Genomic DNA, 15299 nt, shown 5'->3' on the forward strand with positions numbered 1-15299 from the left:
TAGGGCCCTACCGACCCTCGACCCCCTCAGTTCCCTCTTACCACCAGTGACAGTTAGCTGGAACTTCCCCTTGCTCTTGTCATGAGAAGCACATTTGACAGTCTGTATATAGTTCTCATTAGTTCTGTAAAAAGAACAGGAGTACTTGTGGCACCTTAGAGACTAACAAATTTATTAGAGCATAAGCTTTCGTGGGCTACAGCCCACTTCATCGGATGCATAGAATGGAACATATAGTAAGAAGATATATATATATATATACACATACAGAGAAGGTGGAAGTTTCCATACAAACTGTAAGAGGCTAATTAGTTAAGATGAGCTATTATCAGCAGGAGAAAAAAAACTTTTGTAGTGATAATCAAGATGGCCCATTTAGACAGTTGACAAGAAGGTGTGAGGATACTTAATTTAGGGAAATAGATTCAATATGTGTAATAACCCAGCCACTCCCAGTCTCTATTCAAACCCAAGTTAATGGTATCTAATTTGCATATTAATTCAAGATCAGCAGTTTCTCATTGGAGTCTGTTTTTGAAGCTTTTCTGTTGCAAAATTGCCACTCTTAAATCTTTTACTGAGTGGCCAGAGAGGTTGAAGTGTTCTCCTACCGGTTTTTGAATGTTATGATTCCTGATGTCAGATTTGTGTCCATTTATTCTTTTGCATAGAGACTGTCCGGTTTGGCCAGCGTACATGGCAGAGGGGTATTGCTGGCATATCAATATATCACATTGGTAGATGTGCGGGTGAACGAGCCCCTGATGGCGTGGCTAATGTGATTAGGTCCTATGATGGTGTCACTTGAATAAATACGTGGATAGAGTTGGTATCGGGCTTTGTTGCGAGGGTAGGTTCCTGGGTTAGTGTTTTTGTTGTGTGGTGTGTGGTTGCTGGAGAGTATTTGCTTCAGGTTGGGGGTCTATCTGTAAGCGAGGACTGGTCTGTCTCCCAAGATCTGTGAGAGTGACGGATCATTTTTCAGGATAGGTTGTAAATCTTTGATGATGCGCTGGAGAGGTTTTAGTTGGGGGCTGAAGGTGACAGCTAGTGGCTTTCTGTTATTTTCTTTGTTGGACCTGTCCTGTAGTAGGTGACTTCTGGGTACTCTTCTGGCTCTGTCAGTCTGTTTTTTTCACTTTAGCAGGTGGGTATTGTAGTTTTAAGAATGCTTGATAGAGATCTTGTAGGTGTTTGTCTCTGTCTGAGGGATTGGAGCAAATGCAGTTGTATCTTAGAGCTTGGTTGTAGACAATGGATCATGTAGTGTGTCCTGGATGGAAGCTGGAGGCATGTAGGTAAGTATAGCGGTCAGTAGGTTTCCGGTATAGGGTGGTGTTTATGTGACCATCGCTTATTAGCACAGTAGTGTCCAGAAAATGGACCGCTTGTGTAGATTGGTCTAGGCTGAGGTTGATGGTGGGATGGAAATTGTTGAAATCATGGTGGAATTCCTCAAGGGCTTCTTTTCCACGGGTCCAGATGATGAAGATGTCATCAATGTAGTGCAAGTAGAGTAGGGGTGTAGTTAGTGTTAAGTAGTTAGTAGGTACTTTACTTAGTTCTTAAGTTTCCTTTGGAGGGTTTTCCCCTTCAGCGCTCTCCCGGCGCCAGGGCATGCCGCGGTCTCCTGGCTTCAAAGCCTGTGAGGTCCGTGGCAAGTGTATGCCCAGAAGCGATTCTCACGCTTCGTGTTTGAAGTGTTTGAGGAGAGCCATCAAAAGGATCGCTGTAGGATCTGTAGGGGTTTTTTTCCCCAGGACACTGTAAGATAGAGATCAGCACCTGAAAATCCTACTAATGGAAGCGGCAATCCGTCTCCAGTCCGACCCTGGCTCAGCAGACCCGGTGCCACGTACCTCCTCCTCAGTACGCAGTGACCCGGCACCGTCGGCACGGGGATCAGTGCCAAGTAAAGACAAGGACTCTCGGCATCGTCATGGCTCCACTGGTGGCTCACATGTCACAGGCAGGCACCGGTTTCAATCATCAGTGCTGCAGAAGAAAGGAGGCCAGAGAGGGGCCAGAAGGACCCAGAATATCCACAGCTGCTCGCTGAAATGGAACTTCAGTGATGGGGAGTGGCTGGAGAGGGGCTTTGACCTGGTCTTTGGGGTTTTCCCACAAGTCCAGACATAGGTAGAAACATCCTTGCTCATTCCCTCCCAGTGGAATGACCTCCCCAACCGGTCTTTGGTCCTGTTCACCCCAGCATGGCCGCTAGGATGATCGTGGGCTAAGCTCAAGAGCTTGACCCGGTACTTAGTTGGAAGTACCAACTGTCTGTGAGGATGCCAGTCTTCCTGGTGTCCACCAGAAAGAGTTTCTGTAAAATCAGGATGGTAAATACCTTACAGGGTAATTAGATTCAAAACATAGAGAATCCCTCTAGGCAAAACCTTAAGGTACAAAAAGACACAAAAACAGGAATCTACATTCCATTCAGCACAGCTTATTTTCTCAGCCATTTAAAGAAATCAGAATCTAATGCATATCTAGCTAGATTACTTACTAAGTTCTAAGACTCCATTCCTGTTCTGTCCCCGGCAAAAGCATCACAGAGAGAGAGAGAGAGAGAGGCTTTGTTTCCCTCTCCCCCGAGCTTTTGAAAGTATCTTGTCTCCTCATTGGTCATTTTGGTCAGGAGCCAGCAAGGTTATCCTAGCTTCTTAACCCTTTACAGGTGAAAGGGTTTTTCCTCTGGCCAGGAGGGATTTTAAAGGTGTTTACCCTTCCCTTTATATTTATGACAGAGGCAATGGAAAAGTTCTCAGAGCTGCTGCCGCAGGACTTCCGTGCTGAATTCTCTGCCCTGGTGGAGGAGGGCAAGTTCACTTCCAGAGCTTCATTGCAGGCCGCTCTGGACGGGGCTGATGCGGCCACTTGGGTGATGTCTATCAGGATTGCCATGAGAAGAGGAACTTGGCTCTAGGTATCAGGTCTGCCATACGAGGTCCAACAGACCATTCAGGATCTCCCCTTTGAGGGTGTGACTCTATTTTCCGAAACGACTGATTAAAGGCTACATAGCCTAAAAAACTCGAGAGCCACCCTCGAATCACTGGGCCTCCACACCCCCGCCATGCAGCCGAGGCATTTTAGGCCGCAACCTCCTCCGCTGTTCTACCAACTGCAGCACCGGCAAGACAGCTCATGGAGGAGAAACAGGGGCGGCAGGAAGAGGCCTCACCTGTCCTCAGACCCGGGCTCTGGCCCATCCAAACCTTCATCCGGCCAGAAGCAGGCCTTTCAAAGGTGCGAACAAGGACAGTGCACCAGAACTTGGACTGAATCCAACCCACCTTACCTTCTCGTCCTGACTACCCCTTTTCTACCCTGCATGGGCCCATATCACATTGGACAGTTGAGTGCTCCACACAGTAGAGAGGGGATACTCTCTCCAATTCTCTGCCCTCCCGCCCTTCCACTCCCCTTTTCTGTCCTTCTTCAGAGACCCTTTCACGAGCAACTCCCCATATAGGAGGTGCACTCTCTCCTATCGCTAGGAGCAGTCTAAGAGGTTCCTCAGGAGCTGAAGAGCAAGGGTTTCTATTCCCGATATCTCCTAATGCCGAAAGCCAAAGGCGGGCTCAGGCCCATCCTAGACCTTTGAGAGCTCAACAAGTTCATGAAGAAACTGAAGTTCTGCATGGTCTATTTGGCCTCCATCATCCCTTCCTTGGATCCAGGGGACTGGTATGCCTCCACTTGAAGGACACATCCTTTCATATAGCAATTACATTGTCCCACAGAAAATACCTCAGGTCTGTGGTGAGCAACAGACACTACCAGTTTACAGTCCTCCCATTCGGCCTGTCAGCGACACCTCGTGTGTTTACCAAGTACATGGCAATCGTGACCGAATTCCTATGCAGACACCAGGTACAGGTACCTTGACGACTGGCTGATCAAGGGCTGCTCCAGGTCTCAAATGGAGGTACAAGTCAACTTCATAAGAATGACAGTCGATGAACTGGGCCTTATCCTGAACATGGGGAAATCGAATCTGTCCTCTGTTCAGCGGATGGAGTTCATGGGGTGGTGCTGGACTCAACACACGCTAGGGCATACCTCCCGGAAGTGAGGTTTCAGGCCCTGGGCAACATCATTTGAAGTCTCAGGCAGTTTCCCACCACCACAGCAAGGAATTGCCTGAAGCTTCTAGGACACATGGCCTCCTGTACCTTTGTGATGCAACATGCCAGGCTCAGACTCCAGCCTCTCCAATCGTGGCTAGCCTCAGTGTATTGGCCAGCTCGGGACAGTTTGGACATCCTTGCCCGGTCCTCGACTTCCTCCAGTGGTGCCTTGACCCACAGGTAGTGTGTGCAGAGGTCCCCTTCACTGGTCCTCAGCCATCCCTCTCGCTAGTGACAGATGTGTCAGCCTTGGACTGGGAAACACATCTGGGAGACCTCAGGACACAAAGCCTCTGGTCTCAGGCAGAACTTGCTCTCCACATTAATGTCAGAGAGCTGAGAGCGGTGCATCTGGCATGCCAGACTTTCCGAGCCCACTTGAGAGGGAGATGTGTATCAGTCATGACAGACAACACCACAGCAATGTTCTATATCAACAAACACGGGGGTGCACGCTGCTCTCCCCTGTGCCAGGAAGCCATCATGCTGTGGGACTTTTGTGTAGCTCATTCGATACACCTGCAAGTATCGTATCTCCTGGGAGTACAGAACGAGTTGGCGAACCATATCAACAGGTCTTTTCACGGCCACGAGTGGTCCCTGCACCCGGATGTTGTGAACTCCATCTTCCAACGGTAGGGCTTTCCCCAGATGAACCTGTTTGCCATGCAACCCAACAGGAAGTACCAACAGTTTTGCCCAGGCTCCATCACAGACGCGTTCCTCCTCCCATGGGGAGGCCATCTTCTCTACGCGTTCCCGCCCATCCATCTCATGCACAAGGTGCTCCTCAAGATACAAGGGAAGAGCTTCAGTGATATTGATAGGTCCAGCCTGGCCCCACCAACACTGGTACACATCTCTCCTGGAAATGTCCATGGAAGCCCCAGTTACCTTGCTCCTCCTCCAAGACTTAATAACTCAGGATCACAGCTGTCTCCAGCACCCGAACTTCGAGTTGTTGCACCTCATGGTGTGGAAGCTCCATGGCTGAACCCCATGGAGCTCTCCTGCTCATACCCTCCTTGGCAGTAGGAAACCCACCACCAGGGCTACCTACCTTGCCAAATGGAAGAGATTCTGGTCGGCGCAGCATCACTTGTCCCAGATGCTCGTCTCTAACCCACTCATATTGGACTACCTTCTCCATCTCAAGCAGCAGCGATTGTCCATGTTATCAATAAGAGTTCACTTGGCTGCCCTCTCTGCCTTCCATCCAGGCGCAGAGGGCCAGTCGGTGTTTGCCAACCCTATGGTCAGCTGTTTCCTGAAGGGTCTCGATAGGCTATATCCACACATCCAGCAACCAACCCTGTCCTGGGACCTCAGTCTGATCCTTTCCAAATTGATGGGTCCGCCCTTTGAACTGCTGGTGACGTGTTCCCCGCTGTACCTGTCATACAAAGTGGCGTTTCTGGTAGTGATAACCTCAGCCAGAGGTTGAGGCCCTAACATCAGAGCCCCCTTACACCGTGTTCTATAAGGACAAGGTTCAGCTCAGTCCACACCCAGCTTTTCTCCCGAAGTTGTCTCCCAGTTTCACATCAACCAGAAATCTTCCTCCCAGTGTTCTATCCTAAGCTGCACTTGAGTGGCAGAGAGCAGAGGCTTCACTCATTGGATTTCCGCAAAGCACTAGCCTTTTACATTGAAAGAACGAAACCGTTTAGGAAGTCACAACTGTTTGTGGCTGTGGCAGACAGGATGAAGGGTATTCCAGTCTCCTCCCAACAAATTTTCTTGTGAATCATGTCCTGCATCCATGAATGCTATAACCTAGCAGAGGTGCCTGCCCCTCTGCTCACAGCGCACTCCACTACGGCACAAGCTTCTTCAGCAGCGTTCCTGGCTCAAGTCCTGACCCAGGAAATATGCAGAGTGGTGATGTGGTCCTCCATACATACTTTCACCGCGCATTATGTGATTACCCAGCAGGCCAGAGACGATGAGGTCTTTGGTAGAGCAGTGCTCCAGTCAGTGGACAGCTCCGACCCCGTCTCCTGAATTTAGGCTTGGGAGTTACCTGATTGGAATTGACATGAACAAGCACTCGAAGAAGAAAAACGGTTACTCACCTTCTCTTAGCTGTTGTTTTCGAGATGTGTTGTTCATGTCCATTCCAATACCTACCCTCCTACCCCTCTGTCAGAGTAGCTGGCAAGAAGGAACTGTGGGGGTGGCGGGTTGGTAGGGCCCTATATTGAGTGCCATGATGGTGCCACTCCAAGGTACCCTCGGACCAACCCGATGGATACTGCTAGGGGGAAAATCTTCCACCTGCCATGCATGCACACGTGCACATACCTGATTGGAATGGACATGAACAACATATCTTGAAGAACAACAGTTACGAGAAGGTGAGTAACTGTTTTTTGTTGTTGTTATTGCCAAATTTTTATTTCAGAATCCCGGTTTTTTTAAATTCCTTTAGATAAGGTCACTTAGGTTTAAGATGTATCAGTGCTACAGGTAAATGTGTCCCTAGTCATCTTCCCATCAGAAGTGCTGCAGGAGATAGTCCAGGTACAAGTAGTGTTGACTGATATATATGTTCAGTGATTTTTGGAGAAATCTTAAGTCTGCACTGTTCTCTCCATCTCCCTCTTCTGAGGGTAACATGGACTTATAATATGTTCCAAATCCTGTGTTAATACTAGGAATGGTTCAGTGGTAAATTGAGTCCTGTTGCCACATATGAAGACTTCAGGAACCACATGTCTTGCAAATATTAATTTTAGTTTCTGGATAACCTGTGAGTTTTGTGTGAGTATAGCCAAGTCAATGTAACTGGAGAAAAAATTGACTACAATAATATATGTACCTACCAGAAAAACAAATGTGTTACTACCCTCTGCCAAGGTCTGTCAGGTAGCTTTATAGTGAGTAATGGTGTTTTTGTTTGTTTTTTCCTTGATACATACATCGCAGCCCTTTGCTAAGATCTGAATTTGCCTATTCAGTCTGGGCCACCATATGGATTGCTGTGCTCATGCCCCATACTTTTTTACATCTTGGTGTTCCTTATGGATTTTGGAGAGCATCTCTTTCTGAGGTACTATCGGGATAAAAACATGCTGTCCTTTCAGAAGTAGGCCATGTGAAGGTCATTTTGGTCCTGCTAATATGGCAATAAATCTGTTGAAAGTTGACTCCTTCAACCCCACCCTCTTTGGCAGAGTTGAGTAAGTTTCTGGCAAGTCTTGTCCTTTAGTTGTTCATCTCTAATTGCTGAAGTTGGCTGGCAGATGCTGAAATTGCTGCCAGAATGTAAACTTTGACATCTTCACTAAAACCTTTAGTTCATCTCTGGGTGGCTGTGTAATTGGGGCTCTAGGTGGAGTGTCTGCTGCTATGAGTGCTGTCTCAGATATGTGTTCAGTGTTGAAGGAAAATTACAGAAGCCGTATTTGAACTCTTTGAATCCTAGGTAGGTCATCCAGTGGTTTTGCACCCAATAATGCCAGTAAAGGCTTGTGGTCTGTTTCTGTGTTAAAATCCAAGCCGAATGGATAGACACTGTGCCATTCACAGGTCCAGGCAACTGCTAGAGCTAATGTCTGGTCAGCTGCAGGAAGCATATATCTTTCTCTGCACACACTCTTTTCTTAAGTTTTGTAAGATCCACACAAATGTGGATTTTGTCATTGGTTTTCAGTCAGTGGGTTCCTTTATCTGGGAAATAACCCCCAAGTCATACATTCTCTTTCATTATTCTTTGACTTTGCCCAGCAAGGATATAGGGGTGTGGCATGGGACTTCGAGAGCAAAAGGTAGTTGCTGATGGCACTAATTTTATTTTGTACTCCCCGGATAGCTCCCTAACTCAGTGAAGATGTGTGGATACATCTCCTGTATAGTTTGCTTTTTTCTATTATTTCTGTCCAGTTTCTCTATTAGTTGTAGTCCTTATATTGCTAGCAACCCTAGTTTTTAGTCCCTGTATTACATATATTTGTTGAAGACCTTTCCGTCTTTTCTCCAGTTTCCCACAGAACTATTCACAAACATCCAAGGTAGTGTACTAGCTCCATGTAGAATATTATTTGGTCTTTGCAGATCTCCATCCCAGGACTGATTATATATCTTTTTGGCAGCGACTGCTGCCCCAGGATCAGTGTTAAATTTAAGGTTTCAATGCTTCACATTTATACTTGTATACCAAGGTGTAGTATGTTCTATTGAGAATATAGGCCCTAGAAATATGGATTAATTGTCATCCTGTTACCCGGGGTTCTTTCAACCCAAAGCTCTTGGTAACTTTCATTCTGTGTGAGGTGGTGTCAGGAAATAAATCAGGGGAGACACGGCCGTCCGACCGACAGATGGCTGGCACAAACAGGACAACACACGAGTGCTTTCATTTGAAGCTAAACTTTACTTAGTCTCAAGCACTTATACGCACCTCCACAACAGGTTAGTAAAACACCCCCAACCCTTGATAATTACCAAAGCTGAGTGTGGCTCTCGAGTGGCACAGCAGTAGGCTTCCGGTGGCCAAATCTTCCGTCTGCAGGTGGGGACTGCAAGATGTATCCAGAGGGAGAGTCCAGAAAGAGTCCAACTACCTCAAACTTTTCCCCCTTATTTATACATTAGTAATAGAATGACATGTCCCTTAAAGAAAACTTGTTAAGTAAGCAGTTTCAATAGTCAAGCAAGAGGTTCCTTCTGATTATCGATTAACCAGATGTGGGTTTTTCCAGAGTTTGCAGCCTTGAGGCCCCAATAGACATTCCTGGGGCACATCCTACTTTTCTAAGATGCATATATCAGCAACTTCAACACAATTCTTATCAGGAAGGATGCAGGGTCAAGCTGCCCTTTCTGTGGCACCCAAAAAACCCCTTCCCCTCCTGCCTTGGTTAAGCTAAGCCTGCTGACTTGGCTAATTTACAGCCTGCTGACTTGGCTGCTTTTAGTAATAAGCCATAGTGGTTTCAGGCACTTTACTGGTTTGCCAAAGTCTCCCTGTTCAATCCTACAATAACACTCCCTCGTGGATTGTTTCCATTACTCTTAGTGATCTGTGTGCTATTGCAAAATGTCCCATTTTATGGCATTTCCTACATTCTTCCTCTTTTGCTGGATGTTGTTGCCGGCTTTGACTTGGTGCTTGCCACAGCTTTTCCAGCCTTCCCTCTTACAGGGTTCTTTGATTTCTGACTGTCTAGTTATGCACTGTTCTAACATTGTAAATTTGCTCCAACTGCTCCTGATCACATTTGTGTTTTTTTTTTTTCTTTACTCTTTTCTTCCCATTACCATTTCTTTAAGGAGAGGGATGCACTTACTTTGCAACAAGTAGTTTGGAGACAGAGGGAGAAAGAGCCATGCCTTAAAAGCAGAAACTGGAGAACTTCCCGACCAGGAAGCTCCTCTCTTTATTATGCTCACTACTGTAACATATCCTGGTCTTCTGGTAACTGTGTTGGACCAGGGACTCTCCAACTCTAAGGGAAGATAGTGGAGAAGGGATGAAAGAGAAGAGGGTTTTGCTTAAACAATACACAAGGTCACGATCAGATTTAGTCTGGAAGTTTTCCAGCTACATCCTCTGCTGCTTCTCTGCCTATGCTCTCTCAGGAACTCAGTGTCTGTCAAATAGATATTGGGTAAGAGACAAATGGGGCTTTGTCTGATGAGTCCATTTTAACTGACTTTGACTGTCACTTGGTGGGAAGAAGAAACAGCTTAGACTAATGATGACTAATATTTGTACAGAGAGAGCTTGCAGTATGAGCATGATGAAACAGGAAGGAATTAGAAGTGTGCAAATGCATATTCCAAACTGTTGAATTTCTAGGCCCAAAGAACCTAATGAACCTACATTATTTATCTGTGCAATGTGTTACAGGTGATAACTATCAGTTTTATGGGCCAGGGACTTTGCATTTCATAGTTCTTTACTGTCCTATAGTGCAGATGTCTTTCCTAGGGCTTTAGAAAGAGGTTTTTTTAGTACAATTGCAGAATCTAGTTTTCATTGCAAAAAAATGAAGAGATGCCCTTTAAAAACTTTTGCACTTGGTGGACTCAAGACTCTTCTCCAGTATAGAATCATAAAATATCAGGGTCATCTAGTCCAACCTCAGGAGGTCATCTAGTCCAAACCCCTGCTCAAAGCAGGGTGTCTTTTGGCTGTCGTATTTAGCAAGGAGTGGTAAATTAAATGACAGGTACATAGTTTTGGAGAATTAACTGCTTTAGAGTCATCATTAAAATATTTGTTATATAGATGATTTTAGTTGTTCATATCAACTTTAATATAAATCTGGAAGCATTCTCTATGTAACTGCAGTCCAGCCTCATCAATAACCACATTACTGGAGTAAGTAGTACCAGAGTGGTTTAAACTGATGGAAAGAGTAATGTGACAGGGTGGCACAATCCTTAAGGGCTGGTGGGCTGAAATTCCTGATTACAGAATGAGCCAAACCTGGGAAAGATCAGGATGATTTTCCTATAAGAACAGGTGTAGGCTGCAGTGCTTTGGGAAAGTGTAAGAAAGCATAGAGAGTTGGGAGGGAATGTAAAGGGCCCTTGTAGGGAATGCCCTGAGACCACTGGAGCAGGAGGCTCCTAAGGGAAAACCTGGGCTGAGTTTGGACCTAGAAGTTTGGGGGTCTAGAGGCCAGTGCCAAAAGACTGAGTTCCAGCCAGGAAGAGTTGGGCTGTGGGAACAGATTGGGACAGAAGAAGAGCTCTGGCTGTGAGAGACGACACCAGAAATCATTATGGACTGTTGCGTGGTGATGGACTTTATTTTGGGACCCTGAGGATTGTTTTTGTTGTTAAACTATCCCCAAGCAGGTGGTGGTGGTATTCATGTGAAAGCCTGTGTGCTGTTCTTAAGTGGCCTGCAAGAAGGGGGCAAAAGGGACAGCGTTCCTGAAAAGCAACCCCTGTCCAGGATGGAGCATGCAGTAAATGGCCACCTTGCTACAAGCAATAATAGACTTTCTCCTTGTAGCAGTAGATTTGATCCTAACAAATGAACTTTAATCAAAGAGAGTACATACCCTGTATGAAATATTTACACCAACGTTGGTCACCTTTGCAGTTTACCCTTCGGAGGGAATATCAGTAAGTGGGGGGATTTCAGTTGTTGACGTCCAGTAGCTTCTGGTTCCCTGTGCTCTTTCAAGGCTGCATAGTTCTCATTATCTAAAATTCTGTTGCATCACTGGAAGAGCAGATATTTGGATGTAAGTCATTCTGTTGGTTGTTCTGCTTTGTTTACCTTGGAAGGAATGACAGAGGATTTGAGTCATGAGCGCTGAAACTGGAGCGAGCACTTTTCAATTATCTTTTTTTTTAAGTTGAAGATATTTTTAGTGCTTAAAAATCCCAAATGGATAAATTTCTATAGTTTGTTCACAAGTAAGTTGGAACAGCTGCATCACTTTATTGAAAATTGGCTCAAAAATATTCCAAGCTGGGATAGTTCTGTGCCAAATTTCACCCTGGAGTGAATTTTTATGAGTTATAAATTCCTGCAATTTATAATGGAAATTCTGACAGCTCCTTAACCATTGCATAGCAAACAGTGCTATTATAATACTTGGAGGGTAGAAACCCCTGCTGGTTCTGTTTCCCCTCTTCTCATGAGGTAACCTTTGGGTTGTTTCTCTGATTGCTTTAGAAAATGACTGTTCCTCTGCTCTGTGGTGCCCGCCTATCTTAGGAGGTCAGCAGCTCCTGCGATATAAAGCTCCAGTGGCCCTGTACTCTAATGGTGGAAGACATTCATGATGCATTGACTGGATGAATTTGTTGGAGTTTAGGATACAAATTTTCATTCCCTAATTCTCTTTCCCTTCCTTCCCCTAAGAGACTCTGTTAGCTTTCCTCTGACAATACATTCTGGTGCTGTGCCTTTCCTTTTGGCATCAAATGTGTCATAATTATTCACATCCTTTATGCATGACTTTTGCTCAAGAACAGACGGTCTTCACAATATTTAATCCCTAATGTGGGGCTGTTTGGGGGAGGAGAACTTGTACAAGGGGAGCATCCCCTGTATGCCACAAAGGGGATCTCTTCACTGGATATGAATAGATGCTGAATAGACTGGTGGGGTGCGGGGGGACTCCTGCAGAAGGTTGATGTTTTCTACACACATGCTGTCTGACGGCTACTGAACATTGCAGTTGCCATTTTAGTAAATAACGTACCATTGGAGGTGTATCATAATTTGCATTTTGTAGCTCACTGGACTCTCAGGCTCCAGGTTGATTTGTTAACTACTGTTTTGGTTTTCTGGTTGTTATTTGTTTTAAAGACCATTGTTGACCCTGCTATTGGTCCTGTTCTTGGGGCACAACTCTTTCTTTCTATCACTGAACTCTTAAAAATTTTAGATCTGCCACTGAAGCTACAATTTATTGTAGATGTACCTTATCTTCAGTGCATCATTTACATTAACTCTTTTTTCTACCTTAGGAAAACAAGATTACAAGAAAAGCAGGCCAGTGTTAAGAGCAACAAGATTAAAAGCAGAGGCCAAGAAAACTGCACTGGGCATAAAGGTAGATATCTATTTGATAGCTTATACCATGTTGAGTTTCTTTTCCCCATAGATGTACTGTGTGAATATTGATTTTTGAGAGATATTGTTTGACACTTCAAGACCTAAGTGGAATGCCAGAATCTAAAATATTTATGAGGGATTGTTTTTAACCTTCAAATAACTGGAATAACTGAAACTCTAAAGGACTTTAAATGTTCCACATTCTTGATATGAAGCATACTTTTATTTAACAGTGCCAGTGGAATAGTATATGTTTAGAAACAGGATTTTTTAGACAGGTACTGTATAAACAAAAATGCTTTAATGGTTTTATATAGTTGTTCAAAATAGCCATGAATTCCTGCCTTCTTCTAGTATGTTATATCCAGGAGTTGTTTAAAAACAAATATTGGTATAGTCTCATCATTAATAAGTATAATATATTATGTGGCTACATCCATCCACTTTGACTCCAACATGGAAAATGATTGCCTTCACCACCAACAAAACAGCAAGGAGTGTCCTGAATTTCAAAGTGCTTGGAAACTTCCTGTTTTCAAGTGAGTGTGAAGTATAATTATGACTAAATGGTCAGGGCAATAAATATTAACATGAAGGACAAATATTCTGTACTATTCACCATGCTATTATGATGGAATTTGGCTAAGCATGTCGTTTATTTAAGTTGCATCCAATATTTATCCCCCAAATTTATTTTTGAATCAAAATAAAATAATATGAAATTAACTTGGCAGCCATGCTGAGAAACATGCAGAATAAAAATGGCTCAAAAATCTAACTGTTCTATCGAAAGAAACTCAGAAATGTTAAAAGGAGAACATATTCTTGTTTCTGGCAGATGAGAAATCAATTTTTTCAAGTTATAGTTTATAGCAAATGCCAAGGTATTACTACCAAGCTGTAACAGCTGTTGAGCTGCCAGATGATGTATTTGGTTGTCTTCCAGAATTTGCTATTATAATCATGAAACAGTACTTTCCTTTTGCTCCTGATTGCTGATCTCGATCAAGTACTGCCATGCGGTGCAGTATGTTTTCACAACATAATCTCCTCAGTTAGTGCTGTGTGTCAGTTTTTAATGAGAAAAAGTAGATTGCCTTTTTTGTTTAAAAGATGGATTACTAACCTCTGGAGTTCTGTGTTTTTTCCTTTCTTTCTTAGGGTATATCTATACATACAGGGCTGCAACTTTACCAGTACAGCTGCATCACATCTGGTGAAGACGCTCTATGCCAATGGGAAAGACCTCTCCCATTGGCATTAAAAAACACCCCACCTCCGCGAGCAGTATAAGTGATGTCATTGGGAGAGTTTCTTCTGCTGACATAGTGCTCTGCACACAAACGCTTATGTCGGTGCAATTTATGTCGCTCAGGGGGTGGAATATTCACACCCCTGAGCGACATACATTTTGCCAACATAGGCTGTAGTGTAGACATAGCCCTACTGCATTTTACTCTTATTTTTTTAATTCTGTGATATGACCTTCTCAAAGTGATGTTCCACCTGGTCATTTTTATTGTCCATTCAGCTCCCAGTTAATTTAAAAAAAAACCCCTCTCAATTAGTGTTTTTGGAGATTTTGCTAAATGTCTTTTACAAGTGAGGATATTTTGTTCCTGTGTTCTCAGAAACTAGATCACTCACTATTTCCTTGTATTGCATAATTCTTACTTGAAAAGTACACAAAACTGAGAAGAATAAAGATACATAGAATCTTAAGTATAAATGTTAGTGACTGAGGAAAATAAGAGAGAATTTTATGTCGCAACATGTTTCTCCCTTAACATATTGTAGTCTAGCAGAGCGTTAGCTCTGCTAAACATAAAGTTGAGTGTTGCTGTTTAAGGGATGACTATTGTAAGTTCTCAAAATCTGCATGCTTAGTTAGATTGTCTTTAAATTTAAATTAAAATTTAAATTTAAATTTAAATTAAATTTGCTGTACCTTATGAGGGTGCTGGGGGTAGTATTAGTGGTCTAAGTTTGTGGTCATTTTAGCAAGAGGTCTCCCCACCCCCATCACCTGGTTCATCTAACTCTTTTCTCACCCGGGGTTCAGACTCTGGCTCTGGTCCTCCGCAAACTGATCTCAGTCACTGAGGATTTATTTTAGCTAATGCATGGGACCCACTGCCCCTCTGGGGAAGCAAGATTGAAAAAGTTATTAAGAGTAAAGTTTGTAACTACAGTTCAGTGCATGCCAAACTGATGTACCCAAAAGAGTGAAATGCACATCTGCAGCAAGGCTAGGGCTCTGTTGAAGCCAGAAGGTTGGTAGGCAGCCTGTTGTCAGAGTAACTGGGTTACATGCTGTGGTGACTGAACCTAAGCTGCACCCATGCAATGTGAATTTGAGCCCTACCATTAGCGGCTTTTAGAGAATGTGTTATGTGTGTGTCCTTGATCTCTGACTGCATTCTTCAGGAAAGTTTTGCCCTGAAACCAACATTTCTAGTTTAAGAGTAATATTTTAATGAGATATGCTCTAAAATTCACATTCACATTCAGACTGATTTTACTTTTCAAATATTATCAAGGAAATTGGTATTAAATAAAGAGAAGATGAAAGAACACAAGTGGTTAGGATAATGTACTCATGATTCATAATCTTCATCTGCTTCCATAGA

The 15299-nt window shown here is 43.9% G+C and overlaps 1 protein-coding gene across 2 annotated transcripts in view; it reads left to right on the forward strand.

The window, feature by feature from the left end:
* TRIQK (triple QxxK/R motif containing) overlaps positions 1-15299 on the forward strand; it is a 79632-nt gene that overhangs the window by 42490 nt on the left and 21843 nt on the right. For both annotated transcript variants that reach the window (XM_073330588.1, XM_073330587.1), the window contains exon 3: positions 12582-12667. In XM_073330588.1, coding sequence (XP_073186689.1) covers positions 12582-12667 — 86 coding nt within the window. The remainder of the gene's footprint in view (positions 1-12581; positions 12668-15299) is intronic.

Source organism: Lepidochelys kempii, chromosome 2 (assembly GCF_965140265.1).
Source record: "Lepidochelys kempii isolate rLepKem1 chromosome 2, rLepKem1.hap2, whole genome shotgun sequence".
Lineage (NCBI taxonomy): Eukaryota > Metazoa > Chordata > Testudines > Cheloniidae > Lepidochelys > Lepidochelys kempii.